This window comes from Sapajus apella, unplaced genomic scaffold (assembly GCF_009761245.1).
Source record: "Sapajus apella isolate SASKATOON/1434 unplaced genomic scaffold, GSC_monkey_1.0 scaffold160, whole genome shotgun sequence".
Lineage (NCBI taxonomy): Eukaryota > Metazoa > Chordata > Mammalia > Primates > Cebidae > Sapajus > Sapajus apella.
Window position 1 is genome coordinate 2,348,024 of NW_022437100.1, and position 15,911 is coordinate 2,363,934.

The 15,911-nt window shown below is 53.3% G+C and overlaps 1 protein-coding gene across 1 annotated transcript in view; it reads right to left on the minus strand.

Annotated features, from left to right (window-relative positions):
* Positions 1-4,185: 4,185 nt before the first annotated feature.
* NPTXR (neuronal pentraxin receptor) overlaps positions 4,186-15,911 on the minus strand; it is a 43,236-nt gene continuing 31,510 nt past the window's right edge. Inside the window, exons 3-6 of the mRNA XM_032266724.1 lie at positions 13,681-13,906; positions 11,936-12,183; positions 8,907-9,086; positions 4,186-8,663 (exon numbers count right to left, since the gene is read on the minus strand). Coding sequence (XP_032122615.1) covers positions 8,439-8,663; positions 8,907-9,086; positions 11,936-12,183; positions 13,681-13,906 — 879 coding nt within the window. The 3' untranslated portion in view covers positions 4,186-8,438. The remainder of the gene's footprint in view (positions 8,664-8,906; positions 9,087-11,935; positions 12,184-13,680; positions 13,907-15,911) is intronic.

Consider the following 15,911-nt stretch of genomic DNA (forward strand, 5'->3'; position numbering starts at 1 on the left):
AGGCGTGAGCCACTGCACGACCAGAAACTGCATTTTCAAGAGACAGTGGTGGCTTGGAACAGAGTGGTAGCAGAGTAGAGAGAAGTGAGCATGGGTTGAGATATGGGTTAGTGATTGAGTCAGTGGGTGACGGATTGAATAGATGGATGAGAGAAAGAAAGAAGTCAATGAGCAACCAAGATTGAGGCTACTTATTTGAGCCTATTTACTGAGATGGGGGCAAGTGGGGATGGGGGAGGAAGATCAAATGCTTAGTTTTGGATATATACATTTTGAGACTCCTGTTGGGTAATCTGGATATGCAAATGTGGAGTTCAGGGAAAAATCTAGGAGGGAGTCAAAGCCATGGTCTGGATGAGATTTCCTAGGGAGAGTGTCTAGGTAGAAAGAATAGAGACCCAGAACTACGCCCTGGAGTACTGCAGCATTTAGGGACAGGGAGATGAGGAGGCACCCATGAAATAGAGCAGTGGTTCTCAAAGTGCAATCCCAGGACCAGCAGCCAAAGCATCGGCTGGCACTTGTTAGAGACGCAGACGGTTGGGTCCCACCCAAGATCTACTGCCTCAGGACTTCCAGGGTGGGGCCCAGTGATGGGCGATCAGTGCTTTAACTCGCTCCAGGCGATTGTTATGCAGGCTACAGTTTAAGAATCACTGAGGTGAAAGACAAACCAGGAGAGGTTGTGTTTTCAAAGGCAAGAGAATAAATTTTTCTTTTCTTTTCTTTTTGGAAACGGAGTCTCACTCTGTAGCCTAGGCTGGAGTGTAGTGGCACAATCTTGGCTCACTGCTGCCTCTGCCTACTGGGTCCCGCCTGGTTCAAGCAATTATCTGCCTCAGCCTCTGGAGTAGCTGGGATTGCAGGCACATACCACCATACCCACCTAATTTTTGTATTTTTAGTAGAGACGGGGTTTCACCATGTTGGCCAGGATGGTCTTGAACTCCCGACCTTGTGATCCACCCGCCTCAGCCTCCCAAAGTGCTGGGATTACAGGCGTGCGCCACGGTGCCTGGCCCAAGAATAAATTTTTCAAGAAGGAAGGAGTGTGTTAGATGCAGCTGAGAGTGCGGCTAAAATGATGGCAGAGGCCTAGCCATTGGATTTTGTAACATGGATGTTATTGCTGGCCTGGACAGGTGAGACTTCAGTGGAATTGGGGGTGGTGGGGGCAGCAGCAGCCTTATGGGAACTAGACAAGGTGTGACTGAAAGTGGGATGAAGTGGCATCAAAACTGCAGACCTGGCCAGCCGCGGTGGATCACACTTGTAATCCCAGCACTTTGGGAGGCCTAGGCAGGAGGATTACTTTGAGCTCGGGAGTTTGAGACCAGCCTGGACAACATGGTGAAACCCTGTCTCTACTGAAAATATAAAAATTAGCCAACCGTGGTGGCATGTGCCTGTAATCCCAGCTACTCCGGAGACTGAGGCAGGAGAATCACTTGAACCCAGGAGGCAGAGGTTGCAGTGAGCCAAGATCATGCCATTGCACTCCAGCCTGGGTAACAAAGCAAGACTCTGTCTCAAAAACAAAAACAAAAACAAAACACCCCAAAAAACTATAGACCCACTGTCTAGCAAAGGATTAACTTAGCAGGCTTGGGTTGATCAAACCTGTGCATTCCAAAGAAAAGACTGGGCCTGGACCAGCTCCACAGCAGGTAACTTCTACGCCCTTGGAACATCTGCCTGATGAGACTGTCTTTGTTTACCTTGGACCATGCCAGATAATTTAATGATGACAAAGTCTTTTGTGGCAAATGCCCTTGGTCACCCTGTATCAGTTTGGCCTCTGGAAGGGGTCCTGAGACACAGTAGTTAAGGTCAGTCACACAAGTGCTCCATTACATAACTGACCCCCAGTACAGACCCTGGACGTAAGGCTGGGGTGAGCTTCCCTGATGGACAAGTCTCTCATGTGTGCGTCACACATCACTGCTGGAGAGTGACGTGCTGTCCGCAGTACCTTGGGAGAGAGCAACTGGAATCCTGGTCCTGGCCTGTCCTGCATTCCACCCTATGTGCCTTTCTCCTTGGCTAATTTGCGTCTATATCATTTCAATGTTATAAACCATAACCACGAGTTTAACAGCTTTTCTGAGTTCTGTGAGTCCTTCCAGTGAATCATCAAACCCGATGGTGGTCTTGGGGAACCCCTGATACACCTGAGTTTTAAAGAAGTTTTGCAGTGAAAGGAGAAAAGGAATGAGTGCCAGCTGCAGGAGGTATGGGCTCAAGGCGGGGATTCTGTGTAAGAAAGGAGATACTCGGCCAGACTCCCAGGCCTGCCGGAAATGACGAAGTAGATAAGGATAGGCTGGTAATGCAGGGGAAACGTTGGTGAGAAGATGAAGAGGAAGGGGTCCATGACACAGTGCCTCTGATAGGAGCAGCGACAGTTTATTCAGAGTGACTGGGGGAAGCCAGAAAATCCGGGTACAGTGCGGGTTTGCAGGCAGACTTGATGGTGGGGTGATGGGGGAAGACTGAACTAATGGTTTTCTTAATGAACTAGGAGGCAAGGCCATCTTTGAGTGTGCAGAGCTGGGAGTGGAGGGCTGTAGACTTGAGGAGAGGGGATATGATACAGTCACTTTGGAGAGCAAGACGCCAAACAAGGAATGTGTACTGAGATTGCAGGGCAGGGTTGGAGATCTCCGGCAAAAGAGTGAAAATAAGAGTCAGGCTGGGCACAGTGAGGCACACCTGTAATCCCAGTACTTTAGGAGGCCTAGGCAAACGGATCATTTGAGGTTTGCGGTCAAGAGTTCGAGAGCAGCCTGACTAACATGGTGAAACCCTGTCTCTACTAAAAAACAAACAAACAAACAAAAATAAAATTAGCCAGGGATGGTGGCGTGTGCCTGTAGTCCCAGCTAGCTATTCAGGGGGCTGAGGCAGGAGAATCCTTTTAACTTGGGAGGTGGAAGCTGCAGTGTGAGCTGAGATTGAGCCACTGCACTCTAGCCTGGACACAGTGAATCCATCTCAAAAAAAAAAAAAAAAAAAAAAAAAAAAAAGAAAGAAAGAAAAGAAAATGAGACTCAACACACACCAAAACCCATGCTTTTTCACATCTGTGTTCAATTGTGCAGGTGCACAGCAGAATTTCACCAGGGTTGGACCTAGCCAGCTGAGTGGGACAGAGGGAGACAGAGTTTGCAAGTAAACTGGTGCAACAGAGGATAAACAAGGCGTAGCTGCCTGCAGCTTAATTTTGCTCAGTGGTAATTAAAATACTTTTATTTTAAAACAAATCTGGATTCATTCTGGAGTAGAATGGAAAAGTGCATGAATTTTTCAGATAATTTAGCAGACTTCAAGTGCAGTTTCCCTGTTTTGAAGTGCCACTTCCAGGGATAGTTTACCCCCTGGTCTTCATGTGGTGAATCTACTCTTGTTGGAAGTTTGGAAAGCTTTGGAAAAGTCTGGAAAGCCCTGTCCTGCAGGTGTAATCCCCTCACCCCTGGCCAGCACCCTGACTTTTCACCGTGATCATCTGAGATCAACATCCAACCAAGAACAGTGATAGTATTGATAGAGGAGGAGGATGAAGCCTTTGTGTCTCTAAGATGGTGTGTGCAGGGTAGGCTGGGGACTAGTTCACGACCCTCTTAAGGATGGGGTGGGTGCTGTAGGGGTGGGGTGGGGTAGCCGAGCCTGATGCTGGTCTTAGAGTCCAGTCTAGAGGCCAAACATGTCAGAGGAGTCTGAGTAGTGTGGGGAAGGGAACGGCTGAAATACAACAACCAGGATACCTCACCCATGCCCCCCTCCCTAGGACTCCAAGAGATGAAACACTGGGGGTCCAGGCAAGTGACTGGGACAGACTGGGTTCCAGGAAGCAAGTCAGGGACCCGGATCCCAGAACTGGAGCACATGGTGTGGACGGGGTATTGGGAATGAGGCCGAAGCCCAATTAACAGAACTGGGACACGTTCCATGTGGGACTTGCATTCTTTACATCCTTCCTGCATAAATCCTGGGAAATGGGGTGTGCCTGAGCCTGGAACAGGCAGAACTTGTCAGCTGGGGGCCTATTTAGGGGTGCGTGTGGCTTTGGTACTTCCAGGATCAGGCACCTCCTCTGCCCTTCCCTGCTGCCCTGTCCAAAGCATCCCCCTCCTTCCCGTTCACCTCCCCTACAGGGCAGCCCCATCCCTGCAAAGAAGAGCCTCAGAGTAAACAGCATGTTTATTTTGAACATTCAAATTTACAAAAACAAAAAGGTAACAAAACCATGACACAGATCACACACACACATACACACGCACGCACACGCACACACGTTGCAGCTCATGTCAATTTATGTACAAAACAGGGAGAGGAGAAAGGGGCGAGGCTGGGGAGGAGTTGTCAGTAGGGTGCATTAATGTCACAGTGTCGGACAACTTGACATGCTCATTCACACTCGTCCTGGCCCCATGTGAGCCCCTTCCCCACACAGGAGTCAGGGGATCAGGGTGGGAGGTGGGGTCTGGAGTGGCAGGCAGCTGGAATAAAAGGGCAAAGAGAGTAATCCCATCTCTGGCAGGGAGCCCCTTTCCCAGTTTACTCAGGCCAAGGGTGCTGGGATGCACAGAGAAAGGGCGACTCAGTGCTGGGGAGAGGCTGCTGTGTCCTAGAGAGGGCTGAACGCAGTCAGAAGGCTGGGCTCAAGTCTCCCGTGTCCAGCTGGGTGGTCTTGAGGGTCCCACCCCTCCCCGGGCTTCAGCATCCTCATCTGTAAAAACGAGCGCTTCGGCCTTCTCTTGGAGCGCTTCCTGCCCAAATCTGTGGTCCCAGCTCATGCAAAGTTGTGGCAAGGGAACTGGTCCCCTTGGGATGTCGGTGGGAGCACCACATGCCACAAGATGGGAAGATCTGGCAGATAACAGCTGGGAAGCACCTGGCGCAGGGCTTGGCTCCAAGCAGGAGTTGGAGGAGCAGCAATTTCCCTCCCCTTCCCTGCCCAGGACCCTCAGGAGATGCTCAGCTTCCTTTTCTTTTTTGATTCTCCTGTGAACTCCAGCTGAGCTAGAGAAAGGCTGAAGCTCTGGCCCACAGTGGGAGGGACACATTCCCTGAAGCAAATGATCCCCCTGGCACGGCTTCACCAAGGGGACCCTGGCCCCAGGGCTGACCCACCCCCTGCCTCTGTTCCTCCACTTCAAGCCCTGTGGGCTGGAGAACAGGGTCGGAACACATGGGAGCAATGGTGCCCAGATGGACCTCTACACAGGTAAGGGGGTACTCAGCCCCCGGACCTTTGGTTTCAAACCCCCTGTGGTTTGAAATCTGGGCTCAATCACTCGCTAGCTGATTGACACCAGGCAGATGATATCACCTCTCTGTGCCCGTTTCCTCGCCTGTCTAATGGAGCCAAGAATGTCCTGACTCAGAACTGTGTTGTGAGGATCAACGGGACGGTGCCTGAGCCACACTCGGTGCAGTGTCAGATGGCAGGACAAACATAGGCTCCGTTGTGGTTATCAGCCAGGAGCACACAGGATGTGACTGGGTGCCACGTCTGGTTCCTCTTTCTCTGTCTGCTTGGATGCACTCAGGAGCAGCAGAAGATAGGAAAAGTGGGACCCAAACAGTGGCATACTGGTGAAACGTGTTCCTGTTCCCTTTGGGAGGCTGAGTGGGTGATGTGGCATGGGAACAAGGCTCAGGCGTCAGAACCCTCATCTTCACTGAGACAAGCATAAAGGACCTGGGGTTGTGTGTCTGGGTGGGCCCAAGTGACCCAGCAAGTGCCGCCACCTCCCTGTTAAGACCCTATCCTTCTCCCACGTCCTCCATAAGAGCTACCTTCTTCGAGACAATAACAGAAACAGATCAAGCTTGGCGTCACTGAAATCAAGGTTCTGAATTCTACCATCACCCCAGCAACAGTGCCATTATGATGAGACACTTGACCCAGCACTTGGGTTGATGTCATTGGCTGTTACCATGGCAACCTAGGTCTCAGCGGGTCTGGTGGAAGCCCGACATCACCTTTTCTTCCAGTGGGATTGGACCGGAGGGGCTGGCAATCTATTTATGTTCTCGAAATGGAAGCAAGCATCTGGGCACCGGAGGCAATGTGTCTTGGAGGAGCTTCCACGGCACTGAACCCCCCGGCCTGCAGCTCTTGCGTCATGTCTCAGGCTAAGTGGCCTCAGGGAGTGGAGACAGACAGGGAACAAAAAAGTAGGCAAGAGGTACCAGTGCCCACTTGAGCCAGGTAGCCTGCAGCTGCTCAGACACCTGGTAGGTGACTAGCACAAGAGGGACACCTCAGGTCTCCATTCTGCCGAAATGCCCAGGGATCATAACACCCCAGGAAGTGCGGGGATGCCAAGATCTTTGGGTGTTGCGTAAAGGAAGATGTTCTGGGTGTCATGTTGGAAAGCATTTGACCTCTCAGGTGTCCACCTGCTTAGGTGTAGACTGAATTCAAAGGTCCTCAGGGCCAGGCAGCATGGAAGGGGAAGAGCACTGAAGAGGGAGTCAGATGCCCTGGGCTCTAGTCCTGGCTCTGCCCCATCATGCCCTGTGAGCCTGTGCAGGTCACATGTTCTCCCTGAACCATTTCTAACAAGCAGATGTGGTGCTAGACAGGGTGGCTTTTCTCACCTCTAAGATTCTTTTTTTTTTTTTTGAGATGCGGTCTTGTTCTGTCGCCCAGGCTGGAGTGCAATGGCGTGATCTCGGCTCACTGCAACTTCCACCTCCCCGGTTCAAGCGATTCTCCTGCCTCAGCTTCCCAAGTGGCTGGGACTAGAGGGGCCTGCCTCTACACCTTGCTAATTTTTGTATTTTTAGTGGAGATGGAGTTTCACCATGTTGATCAGGCTGGTCTTGAACTCCTGACCTCAAGGGATCCACCCACCTTGGCCTCCCAAAGTGTTGGGATTACAGGCATGAGCCACCGTGCCTGGCCTCTCAGCTCTAAGATTCTGACACTCTCTTGAGGAAGCTGGCAATGCCTCAAGGGGACAAGGAAGCCATCAGCTCTTTGAGACACTCTCTGACAGGCAAGGGGTGCCAGGCTGGGATGATCCAGAGGGAGCTGTTTTTTTACAATCCAAGCATGAGGTTAGTCGGCCTTGAACCTTGTCCTTAACTCTGAGTCTCTGCTGACCCTAACCCATGACTGGCTTCATCCCATCTACTGCTGAGTCCCAGGACCCACCCCTGCTAAGCCCAGGATCACCAGGGCATTCCCCCACCTGTCCACCTGGATTCACAGAGAAGCTCACACCCAGTCTGGAGAGCAAATGACCAAAGCAAGGGCCTCAGCTCAGGAATGAGGAAGGCCAGGCCCAGAGAGGTCAGGAACATACAGAAGGCCACACAGCACATTAGCAGGGCTGGCTAGGAACCAAGGGCTCCTCTCTCTCACCCAGTGCTCTGCCCTCTGCTTTGTGCTTCTCCCCACCCTCTCAGCTTCTTCCCTCCTGCTCCAGGACCATGCACGGGGTAGGTAATGTGGCTCTGCCAGAGGCGGGGTCTCCTGGGCCATGAGGCCTCTGCCTTAGGGCCGCTCCCAGCCCAGCCTGAAGTGGTCCAGGTCCCATCCTTGGCACAGAGGGGAAGGGATGACTATACCAGTGGCCATCGATATGGGTGAGCACAAGGAGTGGCTGCAGCCCTTTGTCCTTCTGGGGTCTTTGTCCCCTTCCCTCCAGGCTGGAGCTGGGAAAGGAATGTCCTGGAGACTGAGGTGGGGCTGGGCCAGGCATGGAACCAACATTCAAACCACTACACACAAAGAAAGGAGGAAAGAGGAGGAAGAGGGAGGTGCGGGTGGGGTGGGGGTGGCTCCATCGAGATCCCACTGCCCTTGACTGGCAGCTGGTGGAAAGAGGGAGGAGGGTGAGTGTGACCTCCAGTATCCTCTTCATCCCCTTCTACAGCCTGTTGTGGCCCTGAAGAGGAAGCTGCTGGGCCTGATGCATGGGGGACAAGGGGGTGGACAGACATCCCTACCACTGAGATAGAGGGGTGTATGCCCAGGGATCATAACACCCCAGGAAGTGCGGGGATGCCAAGATCTTTGGGTGTTGCGTAAAGGAAGATGTTCTGGGTGTCATGTTGGAAAGCATCTGACCTCTTTACACATACACAACCCTACCCTACGGGGGGTGCTGTCAGAATTAGTGAAATCAGATGCAATTGATGGGCAGGGAGGGGTGGGGTAAGAGACAATTCCAATGCAATGCCAGGAGGGCAGGCTCCCACTGTTCACTTGAGACACTCCTCTCCACCCGGGTGGGGACAGGGGACACGCTCGCAGGGCGGGACATTCTGGAGGTGTGGGTACAGGTGAAGGGAAACGGGAGGCACAGCCAGGAGTGGGGCAGGAGGGAAGGCCAGTGCGTGGGCAGGCTGAGGAGGGAATGTGACCCCCCTCAAGTCCCCAAAGTGGCAGGCAAGGGAGGGGCCCTGGATGAGGTGGCCCCTCATGCCTTGGCCTTCCCCTTGCAGACATCGAAGGCGGCCTTCGTTGCACCCCCAAAGGCCTCCACCAACTTGTCTTCCCAGGGAAGGACGTTGCCCAGCAGTGGTGCGGTGCAGTTGGCAATGCCCAGGACCTGGGCTGGAGTCAGAGCGTGGTCCCACAGGTTAAACTGGGTGATGTCACCCACAAAGGCCTGGGTGGCATCAAACCGGCCGCCCAGGGTATCCTGAGCCAAGACAGCAGCAGAGAAAGAAGAGATGTGGAGTGAGGGAGGAGAAAAGACAGGCTGGCTCAGTCAGGCTCTTGTCCCCGAGGAAGCTACCTTCGTCCCCACTGAAGCCCCACCCCCAAGGCTCTAGCCCCACCTCCAAGATTCTAGTTCCTTGGGTAGGTCTCTGATCTCTCTGGCCCTCAGTCTGCCCATCTGCACAATGGGGAGGTCCAGCTCCAATACCAGCCTGAGTCTTACCTGCTCCTGGCCCAAGATAAGGATCCCATGAGGCTTGATGGGGTGCCAGGCAGCCAGGTTCTCACCGGACCCCTGCAGCTCCCCGTCCTGGTAGGCAGACCATAGTCCATCCCTTGTAGTCCAGGCGATGCAGATGTGGTGCCAGCCATTGTCCTTCAGGCTCAGGGGCAGCTGGGCCACCTGGACACAGGTCCCCCAGCCCCAGGTCAGAGGTGCCCCAAGGCCCAAGGCCCAAGGCTGAGGCAGTGGGGCAGGGCTAGGGAGACCCACATCCATCCTTCCAGGGCCTGACCCCAGGCCTGGCCCTCTCCATCCTCCTGACCAGTGTCTTTCCTCGATTCCTCTCTCCTCTTTCCTCAAAGACCAAACCAGATCACAAGGGACTCTCTGGTTTTGGTTTTCAGTTGCCACTAAGTAGTTCATTCACTCTCCAACAGGCTCATTAAGGTCATCGGGGTGGAGAGACGTCTCAGAATCTCAACCTCCTCTGAACACCTCACACAGCACCCAGCACACAGCTGGGGCTCAAGAAGTACTGGCAGGGATAGAATGAACCTCAGACTCAGAGGCCAGGCTCCAGCATCTGGTTCTGGCTCTGCCAGCAACCCCTGTGTGACCTGGGGAGGCTGCTCCTTCCTCACTGGGCCTCAGTTTCCTCATCTGTAAAGTGAAAAGGTCAGACAAGGGATGGCAAATCTACAGCTGCGGCCTCTTCCTCGACCCAGGGCAGACATAGCCAATCAATCACAAGCCTTGATTCAGCTCAGGGCTCTGGGAAGCCACTGCTGATGGGTTACAGCTGGCCTGTGAGATGAAAGGTGCTTGCTGTCTGTGGATTTGGTGCTCCCAAAGGGCTCCCTCATCTGGTAAGATTTCTGAGATTACATTTTTTTTTTTTTTGAGATGGAATCTCACTCTGTTGCCCAGGATGGAGTGCGGTGGTGTGATCTTGGCTCACTGTAACCTTCATCTCCAGGTTCAAGCAATTCTCCTGCCTCAGCCTCCTGAGTAGCTGGGATTACAGGCATGCACCACCATGCCCGACTAATTTTTTTTGTAATTTTAGTACAGACGGGGTTTCACCATGTTGGCCAGCCTGTCAACATGGTGAACACCTGATCTCAGGTGATCCACCTTCTTCGGCCTCCCAGTTACAGGCATGAGCCACTTTGCCTGGGCTGAGATCACAATTTAATGTAACATTCTCTGAGGCCTACATGGTCCCTGGCTTTGTTGTGGACACTAGGGGTGTGGAGTTGGTCCTTGCCTTAAATGAGCTGAGTCTTCAGGAAGGGAAGGACCGGGCAATGCTATATGACAAAATAATGGAGGCCCTATGGGAGGTACAGAGGCTGCCAGGCCCAGAGGAAGAGGGGATATGAGAATAGAAGCCATGTCAAAACCCATCTGGAAGGACAATGGAGCCACCATTCCATTGCTAGGCAAACCAAGTGGTGGGCACAGCAGAAGTAAAGGCTTAGAGGCTGGAATAAAAGGGGAACAGTGAGCAGTCTGTGAGATTGGCTCTCGGGATTCCCGAGTCCCAATACAATGCTGTGCGGTGCCCTGTCCAGGGTGCTGAATTTCTTCTAATGAGAACTGAGTGCTGAACTTGGGCAAGGACGGCAGTGAGAGGGTGATAAAGGGCAGCAGGATCTAGATGTAGTCCAGCCATCCCGGTGGTCGATGGTCATAGAGTTTGTTGGGCCACAAGGGAAAGTCACTGCTCCCTGGGCCCTCCCTCCCTCCTCTTTCTCCTCCTCCTCCTCCTCCTCCAGAAAGCTATGAAATGCACCTTCTGCTAAGCTGGGTTCTGATAGGTGTCAACCACTCCTAATGGCTCTATGTGTTGTGGGCTGGTCACAGGTGGGTATAATACACGGTATTTGCATTTCCAGGGGGGTATCAGTAGACCACCATGTCTGCAAGGCCCAAAGCAATGTGGCAGGCAGGGGAGGAACTTTAGGAGTGAATGACAGTGATAAGATGCTCCCCTCCTTCCTCCCTCAATCACCATGCTCCTGCCACATCATTCTCCACAGCCAAGGCCTGTCCTTGTCCTGCCTTCCAGCCAGTCTGAGGGATGGGGATTGGGGAGGGAGGCCTGGGCATGAGGAAGATGGTTGGGCCAAGGGAAGAACAGGGGAGGGGTTAAGAGGTGGTTTCTGAAGCCCAAGACCCTGAATCACATCACACCCCAGCAGCTGTGTAGCCAGGGTGCATTATTTCCCCTCTCTGAGCCTCAGGTTCTCCATCTGCAAAATGAGGATAATGAGTGCAGTTGGGAAGGTCAAGGATAATAATGTGAGTAAACTGCTTATTAGCGTAGTGCTTGGTATAATAAAAATAGCTCACAGTTATTGATGTCTGCTCAGTGCTAGGCTCTGCTCAAAGACCTCCACATGCAGTTAGGCCACTTCTCACTACAACCCTAAGAGGCAAGGGCTCTTATCATTCCTGCTTTAGAGATAAGGAAACTGAGACACAGGGCAGGTAGATGACTAGTAGACTGTGGTGAAGATGCAGAAGCAAGACTCAAACCAGCATTAGGGACCCAGAGTCTGAGCATAACACCTTTCTACTCTCCATAGGGGGGAGGGCCCAAGGGGTTGGCTTCAGGTGAGTAGAAGGAACGAGCAGGCCATTGGCACTCCCTTCCTCCCTCCATCCCCAGGTAGGTCTGTGTACCTCCCTTCTCTTTAAGTCCAGGAGGATGAGCAGGGCCCTGGAGGCAGATACCTCAGCCCTGCCCCATAGCTGGGTCACTGGGAAGTCACTGGATCTCCAAGAGCCTCACTTGCCTCCTCTGTAAAATGGAACAACACTTAGAGCCTCTGTAGACACAGCCTCTCTTCAGGCAGCCCCGTGTCTGGCTTGTCTTTATATTCCCAGAGCCCAGCCCAGCACACAGTAGGCATTTAATGTGTGCTGAATATGCAAAGCAGGAGAATGAGCAACAGAATGAGAGCCCAGTATGGAGAGGGCTCTCCTGGATCACCCCACCAGCCCTCCCTGCTGGCCACACCCACCTTGTCATTGATCAGCAGCTCCATAGGCTCATGGCCCGCCTCCAGCAGCACAATCTCGTTGGCCTGCCCAGGCACCGAGTAGGAGAAGGGGGTGCCCTGGCCAGGGCCACTGGACCTGGACCGCAGCCACATGCAGGCGGTGAATGCGTAGAGCTCGGGCAGCACCTTCCGCACGCGGGCGTACATGTAGTTGTTGCGGATGGGGATGCTGATCTTGAAGGCGTCTGGGGGATTGTAGGCTGAGGACCCTGAGGGTGGGCAAGGCAGACGTGGTGGAGGTCGGTGGACGCCGAAAAGGGTGGGTGCACAGGGCACACTTCAGAATGAAGCCTAACAGCTCGTAGGGTACCTGCTGCATGCCCGGTGCCTTTGGGGCCTCTCTGCTCTCTAGACCTCAGACGTCCTGAGACCACATCTTGCCTCCCCCACTTCCCAGCCATGTGACCTTCAACAAATTAAACTTGTTTCCCCTGGCCCCCTTGGAGACCCAGGGTAGACGGGCCAGAGGCAGGACTGAGGAGGGCTGGAGAATACTTCTCCTGTCTCTGTGCTCCAGCCAGGATGCTGTCCCCGAGCCACCAGACCTGTCCCTCTGCTGCAGCTGTGCCCCTGCTATGGCCCCTTCATTCTGAAATTTGCTCCCCATCTCTGTTTTTAAAAAGTAGCTTGAGGTCGCCTCCTCTAGGAAGCAGCTTAGATTTGAATTTCTTTTCTTTTTTTGAGACAAGATTTTCCTCTGTTGTCCAGGCTGGAGTGCAGTGGTGCAATCTTGACTCACTGCGACCTCCACTTCCCAGTCTCAAGCAATTCTCCTGCCTCAGCCTCCTGAGTAGCTGGGATTACAGGCATGTACCACCATATCCAGCTAATTTTTGTATTTTTAGTAGAGAGAGCATTTTGCCATGTTGGCCAGGCCGGTCTTGAACTCCTGACCTCAGGTGATCCACCCACCTTGGCTTCCCAAAGTGCTGGGATTACCGGCGTTAGCCACTGCACCCAGCCCTGTATTTTCTTCTCCTGAACCACTCCACATCTAAGTAGGTCCCAGCTAACTGCTCATCATTTCCCCTGTTTTCCCCAACTTGTCTGTAAGCCTCTTAAGGGTAGTCCTCACAAGACTTCAAAGCTGAAAGGTCCCTGAGAAATCATGAGATCTGAGGAAAACTGAGGCCTGGGGAAGGATGTGACCTTCTGAGGTCACAGAGCCAGCCAGAGACAGATATGCAACCAGGAGCCAGGTCTCCTTATGCTCATACCTGTACCCTGCCCGTTGTGTTTCTCTGACCCCTTGGCAGTGCCAAGCACAGGTGTTAAATAAAATCCTGACTGATTCATTGAAAATGGTATTTCGTGGGTAGTTAAATGTGTGACTGTGGAGTCAGACCCTTGTTTGAGGTCTAGACCCACCACTTATTGTCTGTGTGACCTTGAGCATGACACTTGACTTCTCTGAGCTTCAGTTTTCTCATCTGTGAAAACTGTGAAGATTAAATCAGCAGATGTGTCAAGTACTTAGCACACTCCCAGGACACAGTAAATGCCAGAAAAGGAGACCTGTTAATAATGCTGATAATTATAATCATATCCCCGAATGATTCTCTTCATCTTGTTTTCCACAGCCTCCTCCCAACCCTCCCGTCCGTCCATGTTAGCCTCTGGGGGAGCATGGATATATTTTTTGAGTGGATCTGTCATTCTGAGGATCCCTCCAATGCCCTCCACAAGACTCAGGACCCAGGACCCACCGTGCTCCAGTTCAGCCACGCGACCCTGCAGGACGTCCAACTCCTTCTCCATTTCCTGCCGCTGCCGGTGGCCACTGTGGCTGAGGGCAGCGCGCTCCTTCTCCAGTGCCAGCACCTGGGCCAACAGCTGCCCCTCCAGCTGGTCCATCTTGGAGTGCAGGCCGGCAGGCACAGCAGAGACTGGGGCTGGGGCAGCTGAGAGGTTCACACGGGCCGGGAGCTCCTGCTGTTCATGGGGCAGAGAAAGAGAAGTCAATTGGGGGGAGGAAGGAAAGGCTTGGGACACTCAGATGGCTGCCACCCCTGATCAGTGACTGCAGGGGAGCCTCAGCTTCCCCAGTATGCAAAATGGGGATGACAATGCCAACAGCAGGCAACAGATGCATCCTGGGTGCCTGGCAGGCTCTGTTCCCGGTGCTGGTGCATGACGGTGAGCAGCAGGCAGAGCTCTCCCCTGCCCTCGAGGACAGCTCAGCCCATGGCGGGGGTGTGGGGCCTGGCCATGAGTGCTGTGAAGGTCCCCCAGGTGGTTCCAGGGTGCAGTCAAAGCTGAGTGCCCCACCCTAGCCCTTCATAGCAGTAAGGGTAGATGCTGATGGGCTGGTAAAGGGGCGGACTGTCTTAGTCTTCGTTCCCTCACTCAGCAAGCTTCCTAGAATGGTCCTCTGCAAAAGGCTCTATGTGGCCACTGGGCCCACCCGGGGTGTGAACCAGGGACTTCTGGAGCAAGGCTTCAGTGCCTTGACCATAACAGGGTGGCAGGTGGCTAAAATCATATACTTTGGAGTCAGACAGGCCACAGTTCAAAACCAGCTCGGGAACCAATCTGTTATGTGACTCACAGAAAATTCTTTGACTTCTCTGAACTCTCAAAAGAGAGCTGCACCTATTTGCAGAGTTGTGGGGAAGACTAAGTAGTAAATATCAATAAACAAGAGCCTGCTTATTGCAATTGTTGTCTAGGGCAGAGTGTTCCAGGGTAGGCTCTGACACCCCTCATCCAGCCCAGGATGAGGTCCAAGTGTTTAGAGTTCCCCACCACATGCCAGACCAATCTTAAGACCCCATGGGCAGCAGAACTGGGACAGGAGCTAGGAGGGTTTCCTTCCCCCTCTCCTGCTGGAAGAAGGCCCTTCTGGGGTGGAGGGTGGCAGGTGAGGCCACAGGCCCAGACTCTTGAAGGGGACAGTCTGTGGCAGACGTCATAGAAACGTCAGTAGAGGATTAATAATTCAATGAGCTGCTAGGAGCTAAATTAAACCTTCCCCATCCTCCATGGTACCCACTACCAGGCCTGATCCTTGCGAACTCCCCAAAGGCCGGGGAAGTTTTTGCTTAGTCAGTTCCTTGCTCCCAGCTTAGGCCCCAGACAAGAACTCACTGTATTCTGTGATTCCATCACTGAGCAAACATTCAGAGGGCACCCCCATTGTGCTGGGCACTGCCCCAGGTGCTGAAGTCGAGGCTGGAGGCAAAACAGAAAACCAAGAACCCCACCTTTCCTGAGCTTCCTAAGCTGCAAGGGGATGGCCTTGCAGCTTGGGACAAGCATAGAATCCCTTGCCCAGCCGATGGCCGTGTCAGTCATTTGCTGGGTGACATTGAGCACCCTGGTGGCTGCTTGACTGAGGGCCGCGTATTCCTTCTGAGCTGCGCACTCCTCCTTCACCTCTCTGTGCCTGTTTTCTAGCCATGTGACAAGGGGAGAAGTGTGTCCCCTGTGTCAGAGTGCTGGGGGCAAAGGACCACTGCCATGCCCAGTGCCTGAGACTTGGGAGCTGCCAGTGTGGAAAGCAATGGAACTTTGCATTCAGGAGTTTGAGGGACCGGCCCTTAACTCTGCCACTGCACCATGAGAATGGGGGCAGGTGGGCTAACACCTCCAGGATAATTTTTCCCCTTCTATAAGACGGGCACTTGGAATGCTCAGCCTCCAGCACTGGTCAGCATTAAATGATGATGTGTAAGGGAAGTGCCCAGAGCCTGGCCCTCAGTGGGAGCTGAGGGCATGGTTTTGGGTGCATAGGATAGGTGGGAAGACTGAATGGGATGCTCTTACTGCCGGCTGAGCCCCAGCAGACACCTCGTAAACATTCTGTCTCTGAATCTGCTTCACATGCTAGTGTCCCCATTTCAGGGGCAGGAAAACTGGGGTGAGTCACCCAAGATCATGCCAGGAGCAGCAGCAGAGTGGGATCTGAGCCTAGCAGTCCCGCTCGCCCGCCCCCTCT